Genomic DNA, 22,500 nt, shown 5'->3' with positions numbered 1-22,500 from the left:
CACAACTCGACATCTTTTTCAGAGAATCGAAGAACACTGTCGCAGTTCTTCATCCATTTGCAGACATCTTCAACAAGATCATGATACCAGCCCTAGATCTCTTGACTTAGCCAAGAAGTTTGCAGTTCTGAGGAAATGCCAAGGAAAGATGGACTGTCTGGTATACGAGATGCTCCTGATCAAAAAGTACAGACCAAGCCTTAACATCCAATCAGACTCAATACGTGCTAAAGTTTTTACTTGACTTTGGGTTTTCCTTTGTGTGAGGTCACTGGATGATTCACTGGCTTAGAACAATAGACTATTGTTTTTGGTTTAGTTTTTTGACTACTTACTTATGTAAATTTTCTTCAAAAATTTTATTCTTCATTTTCTTGATAATGATGACAGGATGTCATCGAAACGTCGAAATCTCTCCGCGTTAGTTTTTCTCATAAATTTAATAACAAAAGTCAATCTTATACATTTCTAGTACCCCCTGAAACCTACCAAAAATACGCGCAGATATTTCTTTTCCACCGCCTGTATTGTTTATCCAATTGACGTTCCATTCTTGAGCTCCATAATAGTATATTTTGCTTAAAGATCCACCAAAGCACCATTTTTGCTTCAATGACTTCGACGCCATTGCAGCTTATTCAATATTCTACTGGGTCCATCAGAGAAATCTACGCATTTCGCAGGCTACCCCCTGAAACCAGAAGACTCTATGCACAAAGACACCACTTAGTAGGGGAGTGAAAGGAAAGACTTTTCCCGACACGGAAACGGAGAAATGAAACGCAGATTCCGACTAGGTTTGGCAACCCAGTAATGAACTCCTTTTTGTACTGTGTTTACAAAAAACACCACTGCTCTCAGCCAATCAGAATCGAGTATTTGTGTTATGCATATGAATTCGAGAAGAAATCGCACTGCTTAGAGCCAATAAGTTTGCATGGATCACCAGCGATTTCTAAATGGTTGCAGTAAAAGAGTTTATTGCACGTCACCTCACGTTTGCAATTCCGTGTTAATTTTAATTAACCGAGTCCACAGCCTGCCTCACTGCCTGACCCGAACAATAGCCCTTTTCACGATTAGTTTTTCTCAATAGCCCACTTTCGATATATCAAAATTCAGTCCGAAACAAAGGGCATCATCTCGAGGCTCTGGGGAATAAACTCATACAAATCCTTATATCTATTCCCCAGAGCCTCGAGATGATGCCCTTTGTTTCGGACTGAATTTTAATATATCGAAAGTGGTCTATTGCATTACAATGTAATCTAACGTGGGTGCGAGGCAATTTCGGGTTAAAACTTCTTATTATATGGCTTGTGTTTGTAGCCGATATAACGCGAGCTTTGATTGGCTAATTATGACTGAATTGTAGGGAATTATTCTCCCGTAATGCCCACGGGCCGATTACGGGCTTGCAAAAACAAAGCAAAAGGTAATTAAAAAGCCTTATAATAAGCTACTTACTAACCGAGCTAGCTCGAGCCGTACTGGGGAATATTGGCCCTCGGTCGTTTTTGTACGGACCTCGCTGCGGCCACGACCTCGGGCCAATATTCCCCAGTACGGCCCTCGCGCTCGGTTAGTAAGAAGTTAAAAATAGCACGAAATTGCCTCACATTCATGCTAGAGTACATTGTAATTCAAATGAGAAAAACTAACCGTGAAAAGGGCTATTGCAAATTAAACAAAGTTTGTCAATTTCAACCACACATCACCATGACGTTTTTATTTAATATACCACGCAATTACCATACTTCATCTTTAATCTCGTGCTAGTCCACACTTAATTTATTACTGAAGAGCTTTCAATGCCATTTTATTTGCTTGGAGCGTAAACAAAAAAGGGGAAGGTTTGAAGTCGGAAAAGCACTCTGTGGTAAGAGGAAGCCTAAAAATGGTTCGATAATTCGCCAGAATCAGCATACAATTAATAACCAAGGAATGTATCTTGGTGTTCATATTTTGTAAACATGAGCAGTTTTGTACAAAAAAAAAGGAATATTTCCACTTGGAATTCACCTATCTTCTCCCCACACCGCCATCCCCTTACACTAAACCCAATACTCCCCACTTTTGAAACATTCAGCATTGCATCTACGGAAAACGGCAAACGTGAATTCGAAGAAAAATGAACGATTTGAACTCATTTCTTTACCATAAGCTACTAATGCCAAGCAACGTCTCAAAAGAGAAAAATAAGGTAGATACAAATTTTCATGCTTTTAAGAAAAAGAGCAACATGCCGTTTAAGGTAAACGCAATGCTAATATTATTGAGGATGATGATTATTCACGAGGATTAGGATTATGATTATTATTCTGATTATTATTATTATTTTGATTATTATTCTGATTATTATTATTATTATTATTATTATTATTATTATTATTATTGTAGGTACTGACGCAAATGTTACGTTATGCAACGCAATTTTGACAATAATTATGCAAAGCGAAAACAATTGAAAGAGGAATGAGCGGCAAAACAACAACAGCAATGGATTTGATGTGAATTCTTGAAAACTAAATTTAAAGTTCACTTCTTTCAAGCAGAGTGGACGACGATAAAGCTTCAAAAGGCAAAGTTTGATACTGGTCAGCTGGATCGATCGTGTTAAAGAGCGGGATATCAACTGTTTTCACTCCAAATTCATTACGGTCTTTTCCCTCGTATTACTAGGCTCTCATACACCGTTTGTTGCAGCAAAATGTGCCACAAATATTACCTTGACTTGTAGAATGAAAAATGTACTTAAACCCAAAATGCTGAACAGTAAACCTTTTTTTTGAGAGGTATTAAAGATCGTGATTTGATCCCTAACGAACATTTCCGGTGCTTGCTTCAAAGTGATTCACTACAGGAATTAACCTGCATTATAACGTTGTGTAATTTAGTAGTTACAACCGAACACGATGTTAAGGCAGGGCAAGCTATATAGGCGCCCCGCATCTGTTCATTCTTAACAGGAAACCAACTGCTTAAGAAGCGACGAGCAGTCTGTGAGTTGCCTTACCACTCGTTTACATCATTTAAGCACCCAAAGTGCATTTAATCTACCCATTGTGAACAGTATGTAAGACAATGTCTATTCTATTTGCCGTAGAATTTCTTGTTTAACAGGAATATCAGCAAGTTAACGTTGATCTTGGCACGACCAAACATCTTCATGACTGCCACACCTTCGTACTGAAGCTGAAGTAAATCCTGTGTAAACAGCAACGAACTCACAATTACCAACCAGGCAGCCGTTCTACATGTTTTATCATGACCAAACCTTGGTAGTTTTTGGTTAGGCTACTTTATGTCTCCTTAATAAAAGTAATCAAAATATTCTTCGATAGGAAACCCCACTCAACTCTCACAACAAAACATGCTGCTGCGTTTTGCATAGTAAGTCTGAAACACAGCCGTTTCTTTCACCATAACCCTCTGGGATCTGCGTGGACAAGAGGCTGCAATGTCAGACTAAAGGAAGACTTAACAAGCTGATAGTGCCAAGCTGGTCTAAGGACATGCAATTCCCAAACTCGTCTTTGGGCTGTGAGATGGACGGTGATGTAGCAGCTTTCATAACGTATCGTGTGATTGGCTCGCTACCCAAATCAAAAACAAAAGACCAAACATTTGAAACAACGACTTTCCACTAGCACAAAAATCTGGCACGACACTCCGAAATCTTGGTACCATACCTATGTTTTTCGGGTACGGCACGGTAAATTTTTCGTGTGTAAACAGAACAAACAGAAGCATATTAGGCACCCGTGCCAGAAATTATAAGAGTGTCGAGCACATCTCTGGAGGTATCCTCACCACGGTACCAAATATTGGTACCGTGCCACGATTTTAGAGTGCCGTGCCAACTATGTGCGTGTGTAAAAGAGGTCTTAGACCTTAAAATAATAGCAGGTTACGAGAGCTGCTACACTACTTCTCTGGGGCCGGTTGCTCGAAGCCTGGTCAGCACTAACCGTTGGTTACGAGGAATCAAAACCTATAGGTTTCCATGGTATTTAACGCTGGTTAGCGCTAAACATTCTTCAAGCCGCCAGGGCCTGGAGCCCGTTTCTCGAAAGTCCGATAACTTTTCGGGCTGGAAAAGCCATTTACTAAATTGCCATCCGCTTGTTTTGATAAACTGGTCTTTTAGCACGTTTTCAAGATATCCCCTTTGCTGAAAATCTGTTGTTGTTGTTGAAATACCTCTTTCCGACCCCGCACTGAAGCTTACTCACTCAGCTCTGGAAAGGAAGGGCAACGAACTCACCTGAAAAACTAGCTCCACCTTCTCCATAGCAACGCCCATGAACTTAGCGGACACTTCAAAGACTCCAACCTCATCTGCTGATTTGATCTCGAACATGACATTCTTGAATCTACGATAGACCGGGGAAAAGACAACTGAAGTTCTGTAATAACACATTAGGAGTCAAAATAACAATTTTAAGGTTGGTAGAGTCAGCTTCTTTCTCAAATTGCTGGAATGGTGTTGGATCAGATCAGAGGGAGACGAAGAGAATAAACAAAACATCACCGTGGCAGATTCAAAAAATTCCAGAAAGACGGGGCCGAAGAAATTCCGCCAAGAGTGCACCCCTCCCTTCCTCAAGAAGGATAAGAAGAATATAAAGAACTAAGAGATATAGGAACCAAAGATCGAGCCACGGCCTCAAAATGGGAAAGTAAGAACTCCGGATTTCTTTTAAAGGTAAGCTTCCCCTACTTACTCTTACTCTCTTAAATCCGCATACGAGATAATTCACTGTTTTTACCTCTGTCATTGAGAATTGAAAGGTCCTCAAACTTCCAAATCATGTACCCTTACCGTTTCAATTATAGACCACTCTTCACGTTTTCATATTTTCTTGAGCGTATGCTAATCAGGCTTGCAGGCGTTATTCTTATAGGAGACAGAAGCATTTCTGAACTTGGGATTAAAAGGCTTATCAGCAGAACACCACAGAATATTCTACAGCAGTGCTAGCATGTTCCCTGTAAATCACACTTTTATGTAGGCACAATTTACACCCCCGCTTCGTCACTTACTGTGATGGGGGCAGTCCCTCAATTTCCAGAATGACTCCTTTCTCGTACAGTCTCTGTGCAGTGTACTTGACATCTCCACGGTACACGTCTACTTTTCCCTTCTGCTGCTTGGCTCGCGAGGGTTTCCTGGTAATTTGTAGAACATAAAATCAAACTTTCTTTTCACGACCCCACTGAGTCCATAGTAATATCTAAGAGACAAAGACTTTGAAATCTAAGAGAAACAAGAGTTTGAAACCAGTGTAGTCCAACTGCATCAAACAAGTTGCTTTAGTGTTTCCTTGGAATATACCCTATCCTCTTTAGGGAAAAACTTAACATGGTTAAATGTAGGTATTGTTGTCTAATTATAATTCATAAAAGCGTTAGCCAACAAAAGCGCAGTATTCAGGTCACAAGTATGCTCCTGTAAACCAAGAGTCGATACATTTCAAATGTTACTCTACATTAAAATTCAGAATGACAATTCTAATAGCCCTTTTTACCGATACGGCGGCCATTTTGATTTCTACTGTTTCGAAAGACATTATGGGATGCCCAGGGGGCAAATTAATATGTATTTGCCCCCTGGGCATCCCATAATGGCTATTCGAAACAATAGAAATCACAATGGCCGCCGTATCGGTAAAAAGGTCTATATAAGGAGACTCAAAGGGTTTTCCGACAGCGCGAGGAATGGAGCCCAAGATACATGCCAGCAAATAGGCCATTTCCGCGTCGCTGTTTGCCTCTGGTTCAAAACGAGTCTTCGTGCTAAATCCTTCAAATGATAATGAGTTCGATTTGCATGAAAATCATTTCCATTTGAATGGTTGTCCACCAGGACTCGCTTTGAAACAGAGACAAACAGCAACTCGGAAATGGGCTACTACCCGGGAGAATTCCGAAAAGCGGAAATGAAGCTTGTTAGGTTTGGTTCTCGAAAGTTGGCTTGGTGCTGCACACTAGGTTTTTGTATACACATAGGACACGTTATTTCAAATTCTCAAAGACAATTTGAAGAAACTATCTACTGGAATTTTCATATTATCTCCTTACAGTTTTCATAAATAACTGATCTTCTACTAGATAGTTTTTTCCCCATGTCACGTTTACGCTTTTGAACTTGATGAATCTTCACCGAGCTCGTTTTTGAGACACTGAATGAAAACTGAGCTTCAGAGGGTCTTTACGCTGTGCAGTACCGTTGACATTGTAACACTTGGGGCGCCCCAGACAAATTTAAAAGATGCCGTACAATAGTTTCATGCAGATGTCAAAATGTTGTCTTTCTAATAAGATTGGCAGTTGTTTTAATTTTTTATCATTGGACATCCACTGCTAATCCTGAAACCCTCTCGATCCTCCTTAATCTGGCTTATTTAAATTGAACAAAAAATGTACACGACATCCTTTGTAAAACCTGTAGGTTCATACCCAAGTGAATAAATTGTTATTCAGCCCTTGATCAAGGACGACTTGACCCACTATGGTAAATATGAAGGACAAGTTCCAATTACTACCTGATACAGGAACTTAATTGATGATAACTAATCCAGATATTTCTCTATTAAAATTATTCCTGATGTAAGGAAAGTGATACCCCTATGGGAAAAAGGCGAGAAGCAGCAAGCAACGTCTACTCACTTTCCACTCTTGGCCAGGTTATCTAAGCAAACACGGATGTACTGATTGTAGTAGTCAATCTGTTCTTCATAGAATTGTGATTTTGTCTGCAAGCTTTCCAAAGTCTGTCCAAGTTTTTTCTTTTCTTGTCTCCGTCTCTGGCGATAGCGCCTTTGATTTCGAATGTCCTACAATAACAAACCACGTTACCAATCAAGATACAAAAATATGATGTTTCATCCAGAAGAGAATAACATGAGACTGGTCTGTCGTAACCTTGCTTGTGCAGAACGAAATGTTAAGCCGATGTTCACAAGACATCTTGGCAGTCATAACAAAAGACCAAATCGAAAATTCAGCAACTATAGTGATGGAATAATCTCAGATTAACTACCCTCAACCACGGATGAAAGTTCAGTTTTTATTTCTTTTATCTTTCATTATCCAAATTAAAACAAGGTATAGAAGATTTCCTTTCCTCCAACTTCTGAAAGGGGAAGTCTTTGTCAGTTGGTTAGTGAGAAGCTTTCTCATCTCGATACATTATTTAAAGTTCCATTCACTGTGAGTTTCTTTTACGACATCCGTCTGATCCGTGTGAGCGTCAGAAACCAGCTTCTGTTCATAGATATTAGCTTAGGGGGTTCGGACGTACGGAATCAAAACTGTTTATCTTTGCTGACGTTTTACAGAATTGTGAAATACTTCTTTCAAGTGTATGCCATCTTAGATGCCGTACCTTTGCAATAGCGTTAATAATATCCTGATAGTCGTTCTTTATGGTAACCACTCCTTGGCTTTCAAGCATGCGCAGATTTCTTATGATCTTTCTCTTCAGTCCTTCTAAAGTAAGCCTGACAAAACAAATCACTAAGTCCAAACCACTAACAAAATAAAATAGTAAAGATAGCAAGGAAAGAGACTTGCTTACATGTAATTCATAATTTACATATTTCCCTGAAAAAGACCTATATTTTTTATCGTATAATTTTGGTGCACAAATTATCCCCTTTAAATTGAAAAAGGTTTAAAAAAATTTATCGGAAGGAAAAAAAGATATAGCTAAAAACGTAAACAAAGCCCCTTACCGAGGGATCTTGAAAACGACTCGAGAAACGTTTTGAGTCGACGTCGTTTTAAGTTGAGTGATTTTTCCATAAACTATACAAGACAGTGCGCCATATGCTCTAGACTTTCCACCTACCAGCTGTCTTTTCAAGTGTTACTTCAAAAACCCTCTCGTTTAGCTACCGCAAAAGGGACCCTTAGCCGATGAAATAACGCGCATGATTAGTGTCAGTGCAGGTATCAATGGGGTAAGACTGGCCCATTATATCTCTTAAGCAAGCACGGTGACCTATCTTTTTTATTGTAGTTCTCAAAATAGGGATTGGTAGGGAACATTCAGGGAAAGTGTCAAGAAAAGCGTTTGACAATTTTTTTTTTCTGAGCAATCACCTTAAAATATCAACTTCCACAGAATCCTAACAGCTTTTTGAAGGGGAAAACCAAGTATTGGTATTAAGAAAACTATTTCAGCATTACTTTGGCTCACAACAGTCCTGAATTGCATATATGCATATTAATAGCTTTCAGGCTTCCAAATAATTGACACGAAGACGTGCTATGTATTGCTTACAGATAAATAAGACAGCCAAAAAGCAGTATTGGGTAAAACATACTTGGTATCGCCATACGCAGATGCAGATCTGGACACGTTGCCGTGGGATTTGCTCTTACTTTCATCGCTAAGTTCTCTAAGCTTCATAAAACGCATGTGATCTTCTTCCTGCAAGAAATGCGTCACTATTTATTTCACGCTGAGGTGAAGGAAGGGAATAAATCCATTGCTTTGTCAAGTTATCCGTAACAGGAACTGAGAGAGATCTCTTTTACTAAAACATTTCTTCTGCTAAAACTGAAATGCCTCTCCTTGATCTCACGCCATCGTGGCGCGAGCATGAATTGTATTGGTCCCACGCGCAAGCTTCGCGCTACGTTACTTTAAATAGGCTTATTAGGGAGCTTAGGCACGCGTGTTTTTGAGACGCGGACGGCAACAGGAAGAGAAAACTTCGCGTGCCAGGACAGTGCTGTCTCTCAGATTTTTGTATTAATCATCTCTTATGGAGAAAAGATACTTTGCAACGTAAATGTGGTCGCGTGAAAACAAGTTAAAAGGGAAGATAGCTCACTTCCGGTTGCCGTCCGCGTCTCATTAATTGCGGTTCTCTGCGTGACGACGACGTGAAATCACTAAATTTTAGGTTTTGACGACAACGTGAGCACGCAACAGAGAATCTTTCATTCTCTATTTTCAGTCTGAAACCGCTCGTACCAATTTATTTTTAGGATACTTCGCCCACAATGTACGACGTGAACGAGATGGAATAATCGCGAAAGACTTTTACTAGAGCAAAGTTCTATTTTGAGGGGACGTTTTCGTCGACGGCGCCGTCGTAGATCTTAAGGTCCCTATTAGCAACAGAAAGGGAACGTCAGGGGCGACGGCGCGCGCAGAAAAAATACCAATGAGAATTCATAAGTAGTAGACTCCAATCTTTCTTCTCTATTCTCATTGGTAGTTTTGCTGCGCGCGACGTCGCCACTGACGTTCCCGTTCAGTTGCTAAATAAGCCTATTATAAATAGGGAGCTTAAGCACGCGCGTTTTTGAGACGCGGACAGCAACCGGAAGTGAGCTGTTTTCCCTTTTAACTTGTCTTCAGACAACCACATTTACATTGCTAAGTATCTTTTCTCCACTAGAGACAATTCGTATAAAAATCTGTCCTTGCAGGAGAAATGTCCTCTTCCGGTTGCCGTCCGCGTTTCAAAAACGCGCGTGCTTAAGCTCCCTATTAATAGCGTATGACAACGAACTTCGCTTTCATATCACTGATGAAGGCTTAAGCATTAGACGAAACGTCTGTTGAAAAATATCAAGAGTCAGTGGCAAACATAGAACAAATATATCATACACCTTATTTCAAAGCGGCCACCATTTTAGTATTCTTTTATTTGATTGCAAATTGGCCCTTTTGGCCTCGTTCAAGGTTAAATACTCTTGAATTTTACGTTTGAAAGCGACACCAAATGGGCTAATATGCAAGGAAACAAAAGAATACTAAAATGGCGGCCATTTTGGAATAAAAGTATATAAAAGCATTTAATTGACACAAAATATCTGAACATATCGTATCTAAAAAAGCCATTTGCCTTCCTGAAGTCATTCTAATAGAAAAGAAGTGTTGTGAGGGACAAAACAGCCTTTTTGTAACAAGTAGCTCCCGCGATCCCCAAACCGGTAATGCTGAATCTGACCACCCCTACCTACTCCAATACCAGATCATTGGCTAAATTGAGATAATCCTCACTTGTTCATCTGAGGCAGTTGTCTCCAAGATTTCTGTAAGGTTCTCGCCTGGTTGGACTTTCAACACGTCAACGATCATTCTTTTCGTTCTGCAAAGATAATATTATAAAGCACTCCAAACGATTGCCCTTCAAGGAACTAAGATTTTTAATTGACTACTTTGCGTGGATGTGACCAATTAACAATGGAATCAACCTCATGGCCATGGGGTATTTGGACTCGGTTGAATGTTCAGTTATAAAGGTTCCTTTCGTGGGGTGAGTGGCCTTTTTAACCCATGGCATTAAGTCAACAGAAACCATTTCAATACTTCATTTACCCTTGCATAGCATTGGTTTATTTAATCGGTAACCCCTTTATTTTAAAACTAGCAATAACCTATCCGTAATGTATTTGGTGTCCTAGGGCTCGTTTCTTGAAATTTTCGAATACTTTTCGGAGCTGCCATCCGCTTGTTCAGATATGCTGGTCTTTTGCACATGTTTTTAAGATAACAAAATGGACATGAAGTTTGACGGTGTAAAATCTCTCCGTTTTAAGAAAAAGAGGGAATTGTGACACCCCATCCTGCGAGCAGAGCTTCTATAAAACTCGGCAGAAAGCGAGAAAGAGAGGCTCTATAGAAATCATGTCAAGTCTTGTAAGTCACCGCAGCCCAAGTTTCTGAACTAGTCACTCCGGTCAAACCGCACACTCAATGAAGACTTAACACGATTTTTGCAGAGTCCTTTCTTTGTTGTCGAGTTAAGAAAGGCTCTGCTGGCAGGATGGTGACACCCGTAAAAGGCCCCAAAAGTCCCTGGACTTTCGAGAAACGGGCGCCTGATTATGGAATCCACGAACTGTTACAAAACAGTGAGAAGTCAAACCAACTTTCCCCAGTTATAAATTCTCAAAGTGCTGCATGAGCCATCTCATTCATGGAAGAGGGAAAATCGTTTACATGGTCTATAGCAAATTGGTTAAATTTCCCTGGATTTCTGACATAGTAGGCAAAATTTATTTTTGCCACTTAAATCTCTAGAATACAGTCCTTCGTTTCACATCAACCCACAAACCACTCATAGCATATGCGGGCAGGAATAAATTCAAAACGATGAAAATGTTACCTACTACCTTTCTGTTCCAATGAAGCAGTCGAAATCTTGGTCTTTCAATTAGTAATTAAGGGTATGTGTATTTCAAGCGCTTCTGTACAATATACATGTTACGTGCGCCCTAAACAATTCCATGATTCCTCACCAGTACCAGACCCCCTACAGTTTCGAGATGAGAAATGACAACAAAGGAAAAAAACTTTCCAAACGCGAACCTCACAAATAGAGCTCTCATGTCAGAGTCGTCATCATCTGGCACTTCAAACTTGTTTGTCAGTGTTAAATAAATCTCCGTTTTCGCCGACTGAGTTGTTAATCCTTCTTCGCCGTTGACGGGTGAGCCCTCGCCTAGCATTAAAAGAAATAGTTTGTCAATAAAAACCCAACGTCAAGGCAGCTTTGTAAGCGCACCATGTTGTTTGCTTATCACCAAGTCAAAGAATTAACGAATGTAAAGGATTGTGTCAAAAGTGCAGGGCCGGTTTTGGAGGCACTGACAGTCTGCAGTGTTATTGAGTGGATTCTGGGAAGCAACCTTTACATGTAATGCAAGGAAAGCGATTTACAATAAAAGTGTTTCGTTGGCTGTCACTGGTGTATCACCATTATCGCATGCTTCTGATCAGACGGAAACGAGACAACTCTATCTCTCATTCCGCCATACTTTTTCACTCAGTGAATCAAGCAAGATTAATAGACAAATAAATAAAACTAGTACTGGACATTAACGTAAAACTTAGCGACGTTTCGCCTAAAACCCCTAGGAAAGCCGAGATGCATGATGGGACACCACGCAAAACAGTGTCCCATCATGCATCTCGGCCTGCACCAACGATTGTGCATGAAAGAAGCCTGGTGGTTCTAGGCGAAACGTCGCTAAGTTTCAGGTTAATGTCCAGTACTAGTTTTATTTATTTGTCTATTTATTCAACTGGATGTCTAACATTCACCGTTTCCTAAGCAAAATCAAGATTAACAACATTATGGCCCTGTTGTTTAAAGTTTGATTTGCTGATCCTGAGTAGTGTTAGTTCATTTATCCAGCCAATACAAATTGTTACTCCTCACTTTTGACTTCTTTTTTTTATTATTAAGCCTACAATTACCCTATGAAATCACGTTTCTTTATTTACTTCTGCTTTCTTTAAGGCAAGTGTCTTGAAACAACTAGGATCAGAAGTAGTGATATCTTTCCTAAGAATGACGGCATTGCCAATCAGGTAAACCCAACATTTCTTTATTCACCAGGCTTGAATTCAATAGAGCATCAAGACTCGTTTTACCTAGCATAGATTCTACATTGGGAGCATCACCCAGGTCATCCAGCAACTCATGCAGAGGGTCGTTTGGATCAGGGGCTATCTCATCCCTGTGATCTAACAGTAGTGTGTGGGTATCACATATCTCCTGTACTGAAATGTAAATGGCTGGTTTGGTGAGCATCACCACATCTGTGTACTCATCGATATTGAAGTGAACTTCAGGTTCCTCCACTGTTGAAACTTCTAAGAAGAATCGCCTGAAATGAAAGCCAAAAAGGGCTGTTGAAACTCAAAAGCCCAACTGACAATCAAAACACGCGGCTATTGAATTGATCCCTGTAGTGTGGTATCCCAGGGGAAACGCCTGAAAAATGACGGAAGGGAACGTATATCACCATGTCTCCAGATGTTGTGAACTGATCCGAGATTAGCCTTAATTATATTGCTCTCACCCCTATTTTTACTGGTTGGTCTGAGGTATAACCACGATGACCTAGACAGGTAGAGGATCAGCTGTAGAGTCCTTTACAACTTATACAATACAATACAATACAATACAATACAATACAATACAATACAATACAATACAATACATACTTAATTGACCGCTCCCCATAGGGGCTTTTCAGGGCCAATGAAACACAACGAAACGACGAAACAGAACAAGAACAACAACTGTTAAGAATCCCAACCGGCCGGAGGGAAACCAGTTGGCTCTTTACAAGTGCAGCTGGGAAGTTGAACCAGGGACTACCAGAATCAAATTCAACGAGTGGTCAGAGCGGGTCTTGAACCCGGGATCTCCGGATCTCAAGGCAAGCGCCCTAACCACTGGGCCACACTGCCTCACTTGAAACCACTCTGGTTAGAACAGCTGGAAAAATTCAACTAATCATTACTCAAAAGGCAGCTGTGGATTACCAAACTAAAAAAACCCAACAGTATCGATATCTTGTATGATGGCCGTAGGAGGACGCTGATTCACTCTCACATCCAAAAGCGCAAATCAATCTCGCAGGTGTTGCTCATTACAAAATGGGAGACACTCAAACCATGCACTTGTAAACCGGACTGATAGACAAAAATTGTGAAAAACTGTTCAAGTGAAAGCCAACAAGTTTATCTCTTTTTTAGACTTATTTTAAGAATTCACATTTTCCCATTTGAGAGTGCTAAATATCTTATTAAAATTCCTTCCCTCCTTCAAAGGAAACATTTTACCAAATTTATGATTGCGCATGAGAGGACGAATTTCTTAGAGAACTACAATGCTGCATTTTGGGAGACAAGTCCTAGAATTTGGCATGAACTGCGTTGACCAGGGAAATTGACTGGCATCCAAAAAAGCGGTTGAAAGGCATGTTTCCAGCAATTAGACCTTCACTTAGTCGATTGATGCAACGAAAACTTACTTAAAGCGTTGATGAGCTTCTGCAATGTATCCATTAAGAGGACTCAGGTGCGCGCTCTCACCTCCAAACTGAAAATAAAAATGCAAAAAGAATGGCCAGAGAGCCAGTTCACTTTGAGAAGATTCCAATACAAAGTAATGTAAACGAGAACTCAATTTAAATTCACGCTCGACATCAGACGCACCAAGACCCTCAAAAATTCCATGGAAGGAACAAGATCCAACAGAACAAAGTGCGCAAAGTAACAATTTAAAATGAATGTGAAAGGAAAACCATGAAAGCGCAGTAAAACTGCCTTGGACAACTTGTCTTGCATCAAATCCAACATGTACTAACAACACGTTCTGCTTGCGCAATCTCCGGGTCAGGGTGTTCCTTGTCACTGTTCTTAAAGAGTTCTTTGTCAACAAATCGTTTTCCCAACTGTAAGTATATAATATCGTTCTCTTAGCGATACATATTTAATGAAGTACTCGTCCACTGTTTCAACGCACACTACACTAAATAAACAAGAAACTCAGCTCAAGGTTGCCAGTTGATTTCTAAAGCCACATCAGGGAGATTAGGACTAAAGATGTTTAAGAGACTGAGACGTCTACCACTTCACAGTAATGAAGTGAAACCACAAGTATACATACCGGGTAGTGACTTTGGCATAAACACAGAAACAACCATCTACAGAGATGAACTGGATACTCGTTGGATAGCATGGAGAATTTGAATATACTTCTCACAGAGAGTTTTGATTTGGACCAGGTTCTTCCCAAAATTACTCTGGCATTGTAAAGAGTTAACGCATTGTACAAAAGTAGGATTGTTGATTTCTCACCATTTTATTTGATGCTGCATATTGTAAGATCTTGGCAATGGACCCAAGATTTCTTCTCTGAAAGGGAAATTATTTCACTACTTAGTAAACAGATACTGTGTGACAAAAGTGAAAGGAATTCCGTTACTCAAGTATTGGCCAAATATTCACGATTATTTGCGCATGCAAATTGCAAACACAAATTTCCCTTCAATAACAAGATAAGCCAACCCTTAAACACAAATTTTGCCTTCAGTTTTGAAATCTAAGCCGCTCTTTTAAGAAACAAAACAGCAAAGCCGCTCCAGTGTGTCCAGATATACACACAATTAGCTGCAAGTCGATTTTGATAAGTGTCAGAAAGTATCCCCTTCTATCAATCTTCAACTTCACAATGTTTCCACATAACTCTTTTTCTCAAGTAACATGATGCTGGATTAACCCAAACAAAAAAAAACCCACAACACTACCCTCAAATGTTTTTCATGGTTTCAGTTTCAATAAATTCCACCACCCATGCAATTTAAATTAAGTTAATCTATCTGACAGTCAATTGCCCTACAGTCGACCGGATGTCCAATCTCGACCCCAGAGCTCTTTTCTTGACTGAAGGAGAGATGAGCTCTGCTGAGCCCTGAAACAAAGTGTCTTCTCATTGGTTTTCGTGAAGAACAATTGGTGCATTCATGTTAGCACGAGGAGCGAGCAGGCACCGTAAGGTTCAAATAGCCAATTTTTGGCTATAAGAACCCTTCGGAGCACGTTCTACTACATAGAGTTCCCCAGAGCCTTAGGTCTATCCGAGGTTCTGGTGACGAGAATGACTGAATGTCTAGAACCGCAAGCAATTAGATGCATACCCAATTTTGATATCTAACACGATGTGTCTCGTTAATTGTAACCATTTAATGCTTATTTCAAACAATAAGGTTAGCGTTAGGGTTAGTAGCAGCTCAAGAACATTCAATCTCAGAAACCCAAAAAGGACATAACAGCTAAAAAGCATGGATTACCTGATCTGATGTTAAACCTTTGTCAACTCCAAGTGATACAATATCAAACGCGTCAGGAGCAACAATCGCAGGGTTCATGTATCTGTAGTAGATTAAGTTTCCAACAACCTATAAAACACAGAAATTTAACCGTTTAAAGAGAGTCTTCAGCTGGAGGTGAACGAAAATAGAAACAATATTCTCAAATAAAAGATAACTAACAAAGCTACTATCTCTGATAAGTCACTAAACAACTTTCTATATGATGATATCGATGCAGATAACATCTGATGTGTGCGGAAATGTAACAACAGCGTTTCTTCAGGTGTGCAAATGATTTCTCTTGTCGTCCAAGACCACAACAACAATCGGGCAATACAGGACCACTTCTCATTCTTAAGTTATGGATACTGAGCATGGAGCAAGCCAAACTGAGCACTTTCCGTGTGCACGCATGCGTTAACTAGTCGTGCCAGGTTAGTAAGTCTTTATTGGATAACTAGAGCTTATGGTTTAGGATTTATAAACCGCATAAAACACAAATCTCAAGGCGGTTTACATTTTTTTTCTCAAGGGTGCGATCGAAATAAGAAAGCATTTGACCAAGCAATCTGTTTGAGCTCTATTCTTAAGCAAACTCTTCCTACCATTTTCCTTTAAAAAGCATGGCCGCTGTCCCTTTGATCACGAGGTTGAAAACCAAGAAAACCGACGTTCACATTTACCTTTAAGATTTCCGCCTCTGGTGCTTCCGGGAATTTTTCTGAAAGAGCCACTCTTAATGACATAGCAACACATCTCAAGCCATACCTAAAACAGCAAACACACAAGCAAACGTATAACGATGATGAAAACAGCAGTAATGTTACACAATGACATAATCCACTTTCGTCTGGGGAGGAGAAAGAGGTGAAAGAAGTGGAGGATTACCAGCAGCTCACAGGGCAACGTCTTTAAACAAAACAATTCTGCGTTACATATAACACGTGCGCTTGCTATCTCATGTAGGCCTGAAGGCAACGCAACCGTGACCATGAGGAATTGTGATTTTCCTGGCATTTTTTGGTCAAAAATTGGTGAACGGTGCCAAAAGGAAACTCCGCGGCACAACAAATTTGCCCTTGCACTGTAATGAAAATATGGTATGAATTATAAACACTATATTCTTTGTTTTAACTTGTGCGTACTAAAAAGGATTAAATGTTTTGCAGATACACAAAATGACACTGGAGAGAGCACTTACATAAAAATGCTTAATGTGAAAGACCTCCTGGTGTATATCTTCAGCTTAAGTTGAAAAGAACTAAATAATTGTCGCAACTTGCATTTTGGCAATCTTTCCAATGGGCAATTATAAAGCAAGTTGCCACAGGAATGGTAACTTGGTTAACCCCAAACAAAGCACCAAACAAAGTACCAACCGTTGAGCACCACGCCGAATGTGAATGCCAACTTAAAATGTTAATGGATCGTTAAGATATCTTAATTGACCATACTCACGGAAGTTTGTCTCCAGACTGCACAATAGAATTCAAGAAAGTGTCTGTTGCAGTAGTGAGGCTTTTTATGGCAGCTTCTATCCTGGCATTGACCTCAGGATGTTTTAGAGCCTGCTCTGGCTCCACATCATATGGTAACTTGCTAAAGTGAAATCAGGAGCATTTGTTTATTTACACATTCGAGTGGCACACACCAAAACCACACAGTCTTTACCAGGAAATAACTTATTGTTAATTTAAGTAATTATTTATAAAAAATAATAAAGTTATCCCCTCCCAAAACTCTTTTATAGGATGTATTGCTACGCTGCGCTAGGAACGATAAGTAAAGCTTTGTTTCCAAATGAAAACTTGCCTTCAGATAGAGTGGTAAACATTTAGTGAAAATTAATTAACAGAAGATCTTGCACAATGAATCTTCATAGGCAGAAACTTATGTTAATTTAATTAAAAATACTGTCATTAACTGCATAATGAATAAATCACATAGAGAAATGTACACTTTTCTAAATATTAAAATTGAACATACAACTCCCTATGTATTCGGTACAAACGGTCTTAGGTAATGGTAGAGAGAGCGTGTTAGTGTTTATACCGTAAGCTGGGTTTTCTATGTTGTTGTTTTGGCAGACTGTGGACGGCAAAGACCAGCAAAATCACTTTTCGCCATTACAACAATCACATCTTTGCTTTATGTTCACTGCTTAAGCTTTTTAATATTAACTACAAATCAATGCAGCGGTTAATTTGCCGTTCATGCCTACCTTGCCTGCCCAGTTTCTGATTCCATCTGATTAATCCATGCTTTGTACACTTCAAGAGGGTTTGTGTTTATTGAAAGGTTCTTGTCATGAAGTACACCTTCCACCAGTGGCTGCAAAAGCTCTCGCAGCAAACTCTGACCCTTTGGACCTCTTAACACACATATACATCCAAGATCAGTAAGCAAAATAAATCACGTCATTCAAAAACACTGGAACATCATCAAAACTTGTGACTTTGTTACTGACCTGTTGAAGTGAACCACCATTCTTATGACAGCTGGGTTCCCTGTTACAATGTCCTGCATCTGATCAACTTTTGAACTACACAACAAACAACACCCAAAATGCCCATAAAGTAGAATGAAACATTGCAATAACCAATTAAGAAATACAGCAAAAGGAAAGAGAAGTATGGGTGGAAAAAAGGATAAGATTTAAATGGATTGCACTTGGGTAATCTTGAAATAGAACTGTGTCACAGCGGATTCAAGCTCCAAAGAAGTTCAAATTCGCATCTACTTTTAAGTACGAAATGCCATCGTGAATGCTTTAAACAACCTTTACTGAAAATTTAACTGATCTTAAGTCTTTTTCTCAAAGATTTATGCGTCACGGTATCGGTCAGTTTCCCTAATCCAAAATGTAACTCTGCCTCTATAAACAGTTAAATAAGCCGTAATTGGGGCGCGAGGGGGGGTGGGGGGTGGGTCCAAATTTGCTACGGCACCGGCCAGACGTTTTTCTAGTCTATGGCAAAGAAATTGCCAAAATCATTTTATTTAGGTGACTATGTCGAAAAAGGGTAAATACTTGTATTGACTGCTTTGTCACACAAAAAATTGGCCAAAAGATGGGACTGCCTTATAGGAAAATGATGCTTACGAAAAAAAATCACTTGCATTCACTTAATCCACACAAGAAACAAGCATAAACAAAACACAAAATGCTTACATAATTTCTTCTTTAAGAGCAGTGTCAAATAATTTCACCAGCAGGTACTCTTCGCGTGCATTCGAAGCATAATTGTACAATGTCAATATAACAGATTCCATAAACTTGGTGAATTTACTCTGTGGCATCGCAAAAATTAGCTTCGCAAGGTACACTGGATTTGTCTGAAGCAGGTAAAAGAGATTCTGATACGCTTCTAGCTTTTCATGACTCTCTTTACTCAGTGATTTAATTCCCTTTGTTCTCTGCAAAGCCATTGTCACATCTTGCTTCTCACGCTTGAGATTTTTCCCATGAACTACAACATCCTAAGAAAACACAGATGGATACAAGTTGGTCACAGGTCTTGCAAAACAGCATAACACACAGGACAAAAACTTTCCTGTGTCAATTAGGAGTCACCATAGATTCTTTTAACTCTCAAAATGGAGTTGGATGAACTTATTAAGCACAGATCTCTTTTGAGTAACACATGACAACCAAATGGGTAGTGTTTTCCATTCATGTGCAGAGGAACTACAAGTAAATTTTGTAATCTTTGTATTCTCGCACAAAGAATTTAAAAACACTGCCTGGAAATAAGAAAAAACATTGCAGTTGTGCAAAACGTTTGTACAAGAAAGCGTGTTTCCCTGTACATGTATGATTTTGGTTACTGCAATCGTCCACTTTCGATATATCAAAATTCAGCTTGAAGGAGAGGTTTAGAGGACAAAGACAAAGGAAAGTGGATGATATTCGAAAATGGCTTATTAACCAAAGTAATTTAAGTCAGCCAGAATCAAAGGTCCCTTATCCTACACCAAAGGAGGGATACAATGTACTCCAAACTGGAACTGGTTGTTGAGCTTGACACAAATTAGAAGATTAAAAGTTTTTGTTTCCTGAAGATATATTTAACTACAATAGCGTCCATTAAAACAGAAATAAACGCACATGGGAACATTGATCCAGTGGCAATAGGAAGCTCAAAAGAAAGACTTCAGTACCTGTAAGGTGATCCTGTTTCGAACAAGGAGTCCAATTTTTATGTCCATGAGATTTAAGTCATTCTCCAGTTGTTGATTTGATCTGATCTCAGTCACAACTTGTGCTCTCAACTTCTGAAGGTCTTAAAATAATTTTACAAAACCAATGTCAACATAACATTATTATTGCTAGTTAAAAAATAATCCAAAAATATTAATAAATCAGTAATTTTTGTTTCAGGAAACTGGATATTTAGGTTAAAAAATTAGAGGGATACGGTATATTTGAGCAATTGGTGCCAGAAGTTTAAGGGTTCGAAGTATGTTAGTGTCAGCACTGATAAATCACCTCTCTTATCTCCTGGATTTAAAACCATCCATACAAGCTAAAATCAACACAACATTAAGTTCAAAGACTGTCCATGACAGTCTTGCATAAAAAAGAATTGCATGGGCCAGCAATAAACAAAGGTATATAAACAAAACAGGACAATATTATCTTACTCATTAATGGACTCAAGAATTCCCAAGTGAAATTAAGAGAATAAAAAGAACTACGAACTAAACTCTTCTTTACATTTTCTAGAATTTAGAAGATGACGTTGGCCATGGATTAAAGTAATTACCAAGCTCTTCTTCAAAGTCAGCATCGCTGTGTTCCAAAAGGTGAAGGAACTTTCTTACAGTCTTGCATGGTGGATCTTGCATGGAAACTATGAAGAAAGGACATCATCTACCATAAGCAGCATCTTGTATTTAACAAGAGTTGCGAACAAAAATTTCCCTTACAGAATTATTTACTTTGGAGTTCGCTTGTTTATTCAAACTTTGCAGCAAGAATTGTCCTTGGCTTGAAGAAATACGATCACATCTCCGAGGGACTAAAATCATTAGGATGGCTGGACATCAACCACAAACTCAAGTTTAATGACTGTGTCATGATGTATAAATGCCTTAATAACGAAGGCGCTCCTGCGTATCTATTGCAAAGGTCCAAGAAGCGCTCTCAGATCCATAGCCGAGCCACAAGAAACTGAAGCGACTTGGACTTGATCAAATGTCGCCTTGCCACAGCGCAATGATCTTTCAGCTTTCGTGGAGCCAAAGCATGGAACAAGCTTCCAAAATCCGTTAGAGACGCTACCTCGTTAAATAATTTTAAAAAGAATTTGAAACTATTCAAGGAACCTTAAAGACCCCCCCCCCCAACCCCCAATTGTATATAAATCTTAGCTTTATTTATTAATTCTATTTCCATGTCCATGTCGATTTTTATACTATTGTAGGTACATGTAATTTATTCATGACTATTTTTTACATTGTGGCTGAAAAGCCCCTATGGGGGAGCTTCAATAAATGTATGTAAGTATGTATGTATGTATGTAACAATGGAATGACAAGTGATGATACAACCCACCCTTCACCAAGCCAAGTCAACCCCAACCTTCGACTCTCAAGTCAAAAATCTATTGCTGTGATACTACAACCAATTTTTATACGGTCACAATGCTGGCCAAATTTACACTATATCATAAGACACAAACTACCTATCTAAGAAGGACACTTCAAGTGACCTTAATTTTTGCATTTCACCAAATGATGGAGCATTAAATGTTGCTGTTTATGGAATTTTGTATCACCCAGAAGAAGGTCCTGGAAGAGGCCTTAAATTGTGTTATCAGGCTTCCTTGTCATTACCCACTAACTTTGTTTATTGACAAGAAAGCCTGCATGATACCCTTTAATACTCCAACACCTACTCTAATCCTTCACTATTCCTATGTTCTGTGCATGGTTTTAAAGGTTCTATTCTGTAAATCACTTTTCCCAAGAAGATAGTACTCACTGAGTTTTCTGTAGTCATTCTGTGCAACATTAGCTCTTGCCCATGCCTGGATCTTTACAATAGCATCATTCTGCAATAAATTTTAATCAAGTGATCAAAAAATCACTTGCTTTTTTTTTCTTCAGATTTTGAAAGTGTGTTTGCTTAACACCTGCCTGGCTAAATTTTGAAACTTTAATTTTTATTGAAAGGCCGTTTATTTTGAGTGTAAGTTAAATGGATTTCATGGTCCGCCATTACTCACATTCAAAACTGATCGACTGGACCTCAGAGGGTTGGACCAAGGAAAAAGTGACGTCATTCACTCACTACCTTAAAATTTAAGCGTGTAAATGCAGTTTATTATGTAAGCAAACACACTGCATATTAATTCATTCGCATACAAACACATTGCATTCTTAACTAGCAAGTCTTTGACGTCATTTTCTCCTACATGTAAATCCATCTCTATTAAATATTCTACAGTTAGGAATGGCAGACCAAGTTAAAATAAAAAAAGTGTCTCTCTGAAATTAAGGCTTAAAACTTGGGTCACTTAGTGTTTAGTTAACATAGGTTTGAAATCCAAAGGAAAAAAAGATTTGATTTTTTTTTATCACAGTACCACTTTAAGCAACTGATAATTATCATCACATTCCATTCAAAAATAAAAATCCCTATATGTGTACTGTACACACATACATATTTAATAATTCTAGAACTTGTGAGACCATACAGCATACAAGACTATACAGGACCACATTTTCCAGTTTATGGCACCTTGCACCAACATGAAAATGTTTGCAGCTACATGTACAATAATATTCAAAGAATGGAACACTTACATGGTCTTTAAAGTATTTTCTTCTCTCCAGGTATTTCTTCCTAGCAAGCCA

At 39.1% G+C, this 22,500-nt stretch overlaps 1 protein-coding gene across 1 annotated transcript in view; it reads right to left on the bottom strand.

The window, feature by feature from the left end:
- Positions 1-1,712: 1,712 nt before the first annotated feature.
- Positions 1,713-22,500, bottom strand: part of LOC137992740 (ras GTPase-activating-like protein IQGAP1) — a 61,232-nt gene continuing 40,444 nt past the window's right edge. Inside the window, exons 23-43 of the mRNA XM_068838233.1 lie at positions 22,450-22,500; positions 21,626-21,695; positions 20,406-20,492; positions 19,801-19,922; positions 18,812-19,119; positions 18,107-18,181; positions 17,861-18,010; positions 17,098-17,238; positions 16,323-16,407; positions 15,619-15,726; positions 14,627-14,683; positions 13,798-13,865; positions 12,407-12,642; positions 11,339-11,471; positions 10,028-10,115; positions 8,334-8,440; positions 7,391-7,505; positions 6,673-6,839; positions 5,047-5,172; positions 4,268-4,376; positions 1,713-3,207 (exon numbers count right to left, since the gene is read on the bottom strand). The exon at positions 22,450-22,500 is cut by the window's right edge and continues 21 nt beyond it. Of these exons, the coding sequence (XP_068694334.1) occupies positions 3,094-3,207; positions 4,268-4,376; positions 5,047-5,172; positions 6,673-6,839; positions 7,391-7,505; positions 8,334-8,440; positions 10,028-10,115; positions 11,339-11,471; positions 12,407-12,642; positions 13,798-13,865; positions 14,627-14,683; positions 15,619-15,726; positions 16,323-16,407; positions 17,098-17,238; positions 17,861-18,010; positions 18,107-18,181; positions 18,812-19,119; positions 19,801-19,922; positions 20,406-20,492; positions 21,626-21,695; positions 22,450-22,500 (2,517 nt within the window). The 3' untranslated portion in view covers positions 1,713-3,093. The remainder of the gene's footprint in view (positions 3,208-4,267; positions 4,377-5,046; positions 5,173-6,672; positions 6,840-7,390; positions 7,506-8,333; positions 8,441-10,027; positions 10,116-11,338; positions 11,472-12,406; positions 12,643-13,797; positions 13,866-14,626; positions 14,684-15,618; positions 15,727-16,322; positions 16,408-17,097; positions 17,239-17,860; positions 18,011-18,106; positions 18,182-18,811; positions 19,120-19,800; positions 19,923-20,405; positions 20,493-21,625; positions 21,696-22,449) is intronic.

This window comes from Montipora foliosa, chromosome 2 (assembly GCF_036669935.1).
Source record: "Montipora foliosa isolate CH-2021 chromosome 2, ASM3666993v2, whole genome shotgun sequence".
NCBI classification, from domain to species: Eukaryota; Metazoa; Cnidaria; class Anthozoa; order Scleractinia; family Acroporidae; genus Montipora; species Montipora foliosa.
The sequence above is the reverse complement of the archived record's forward strand: the minus strand, read 5'-3'. Positions and strand labels throughout refer to the sequence as shown.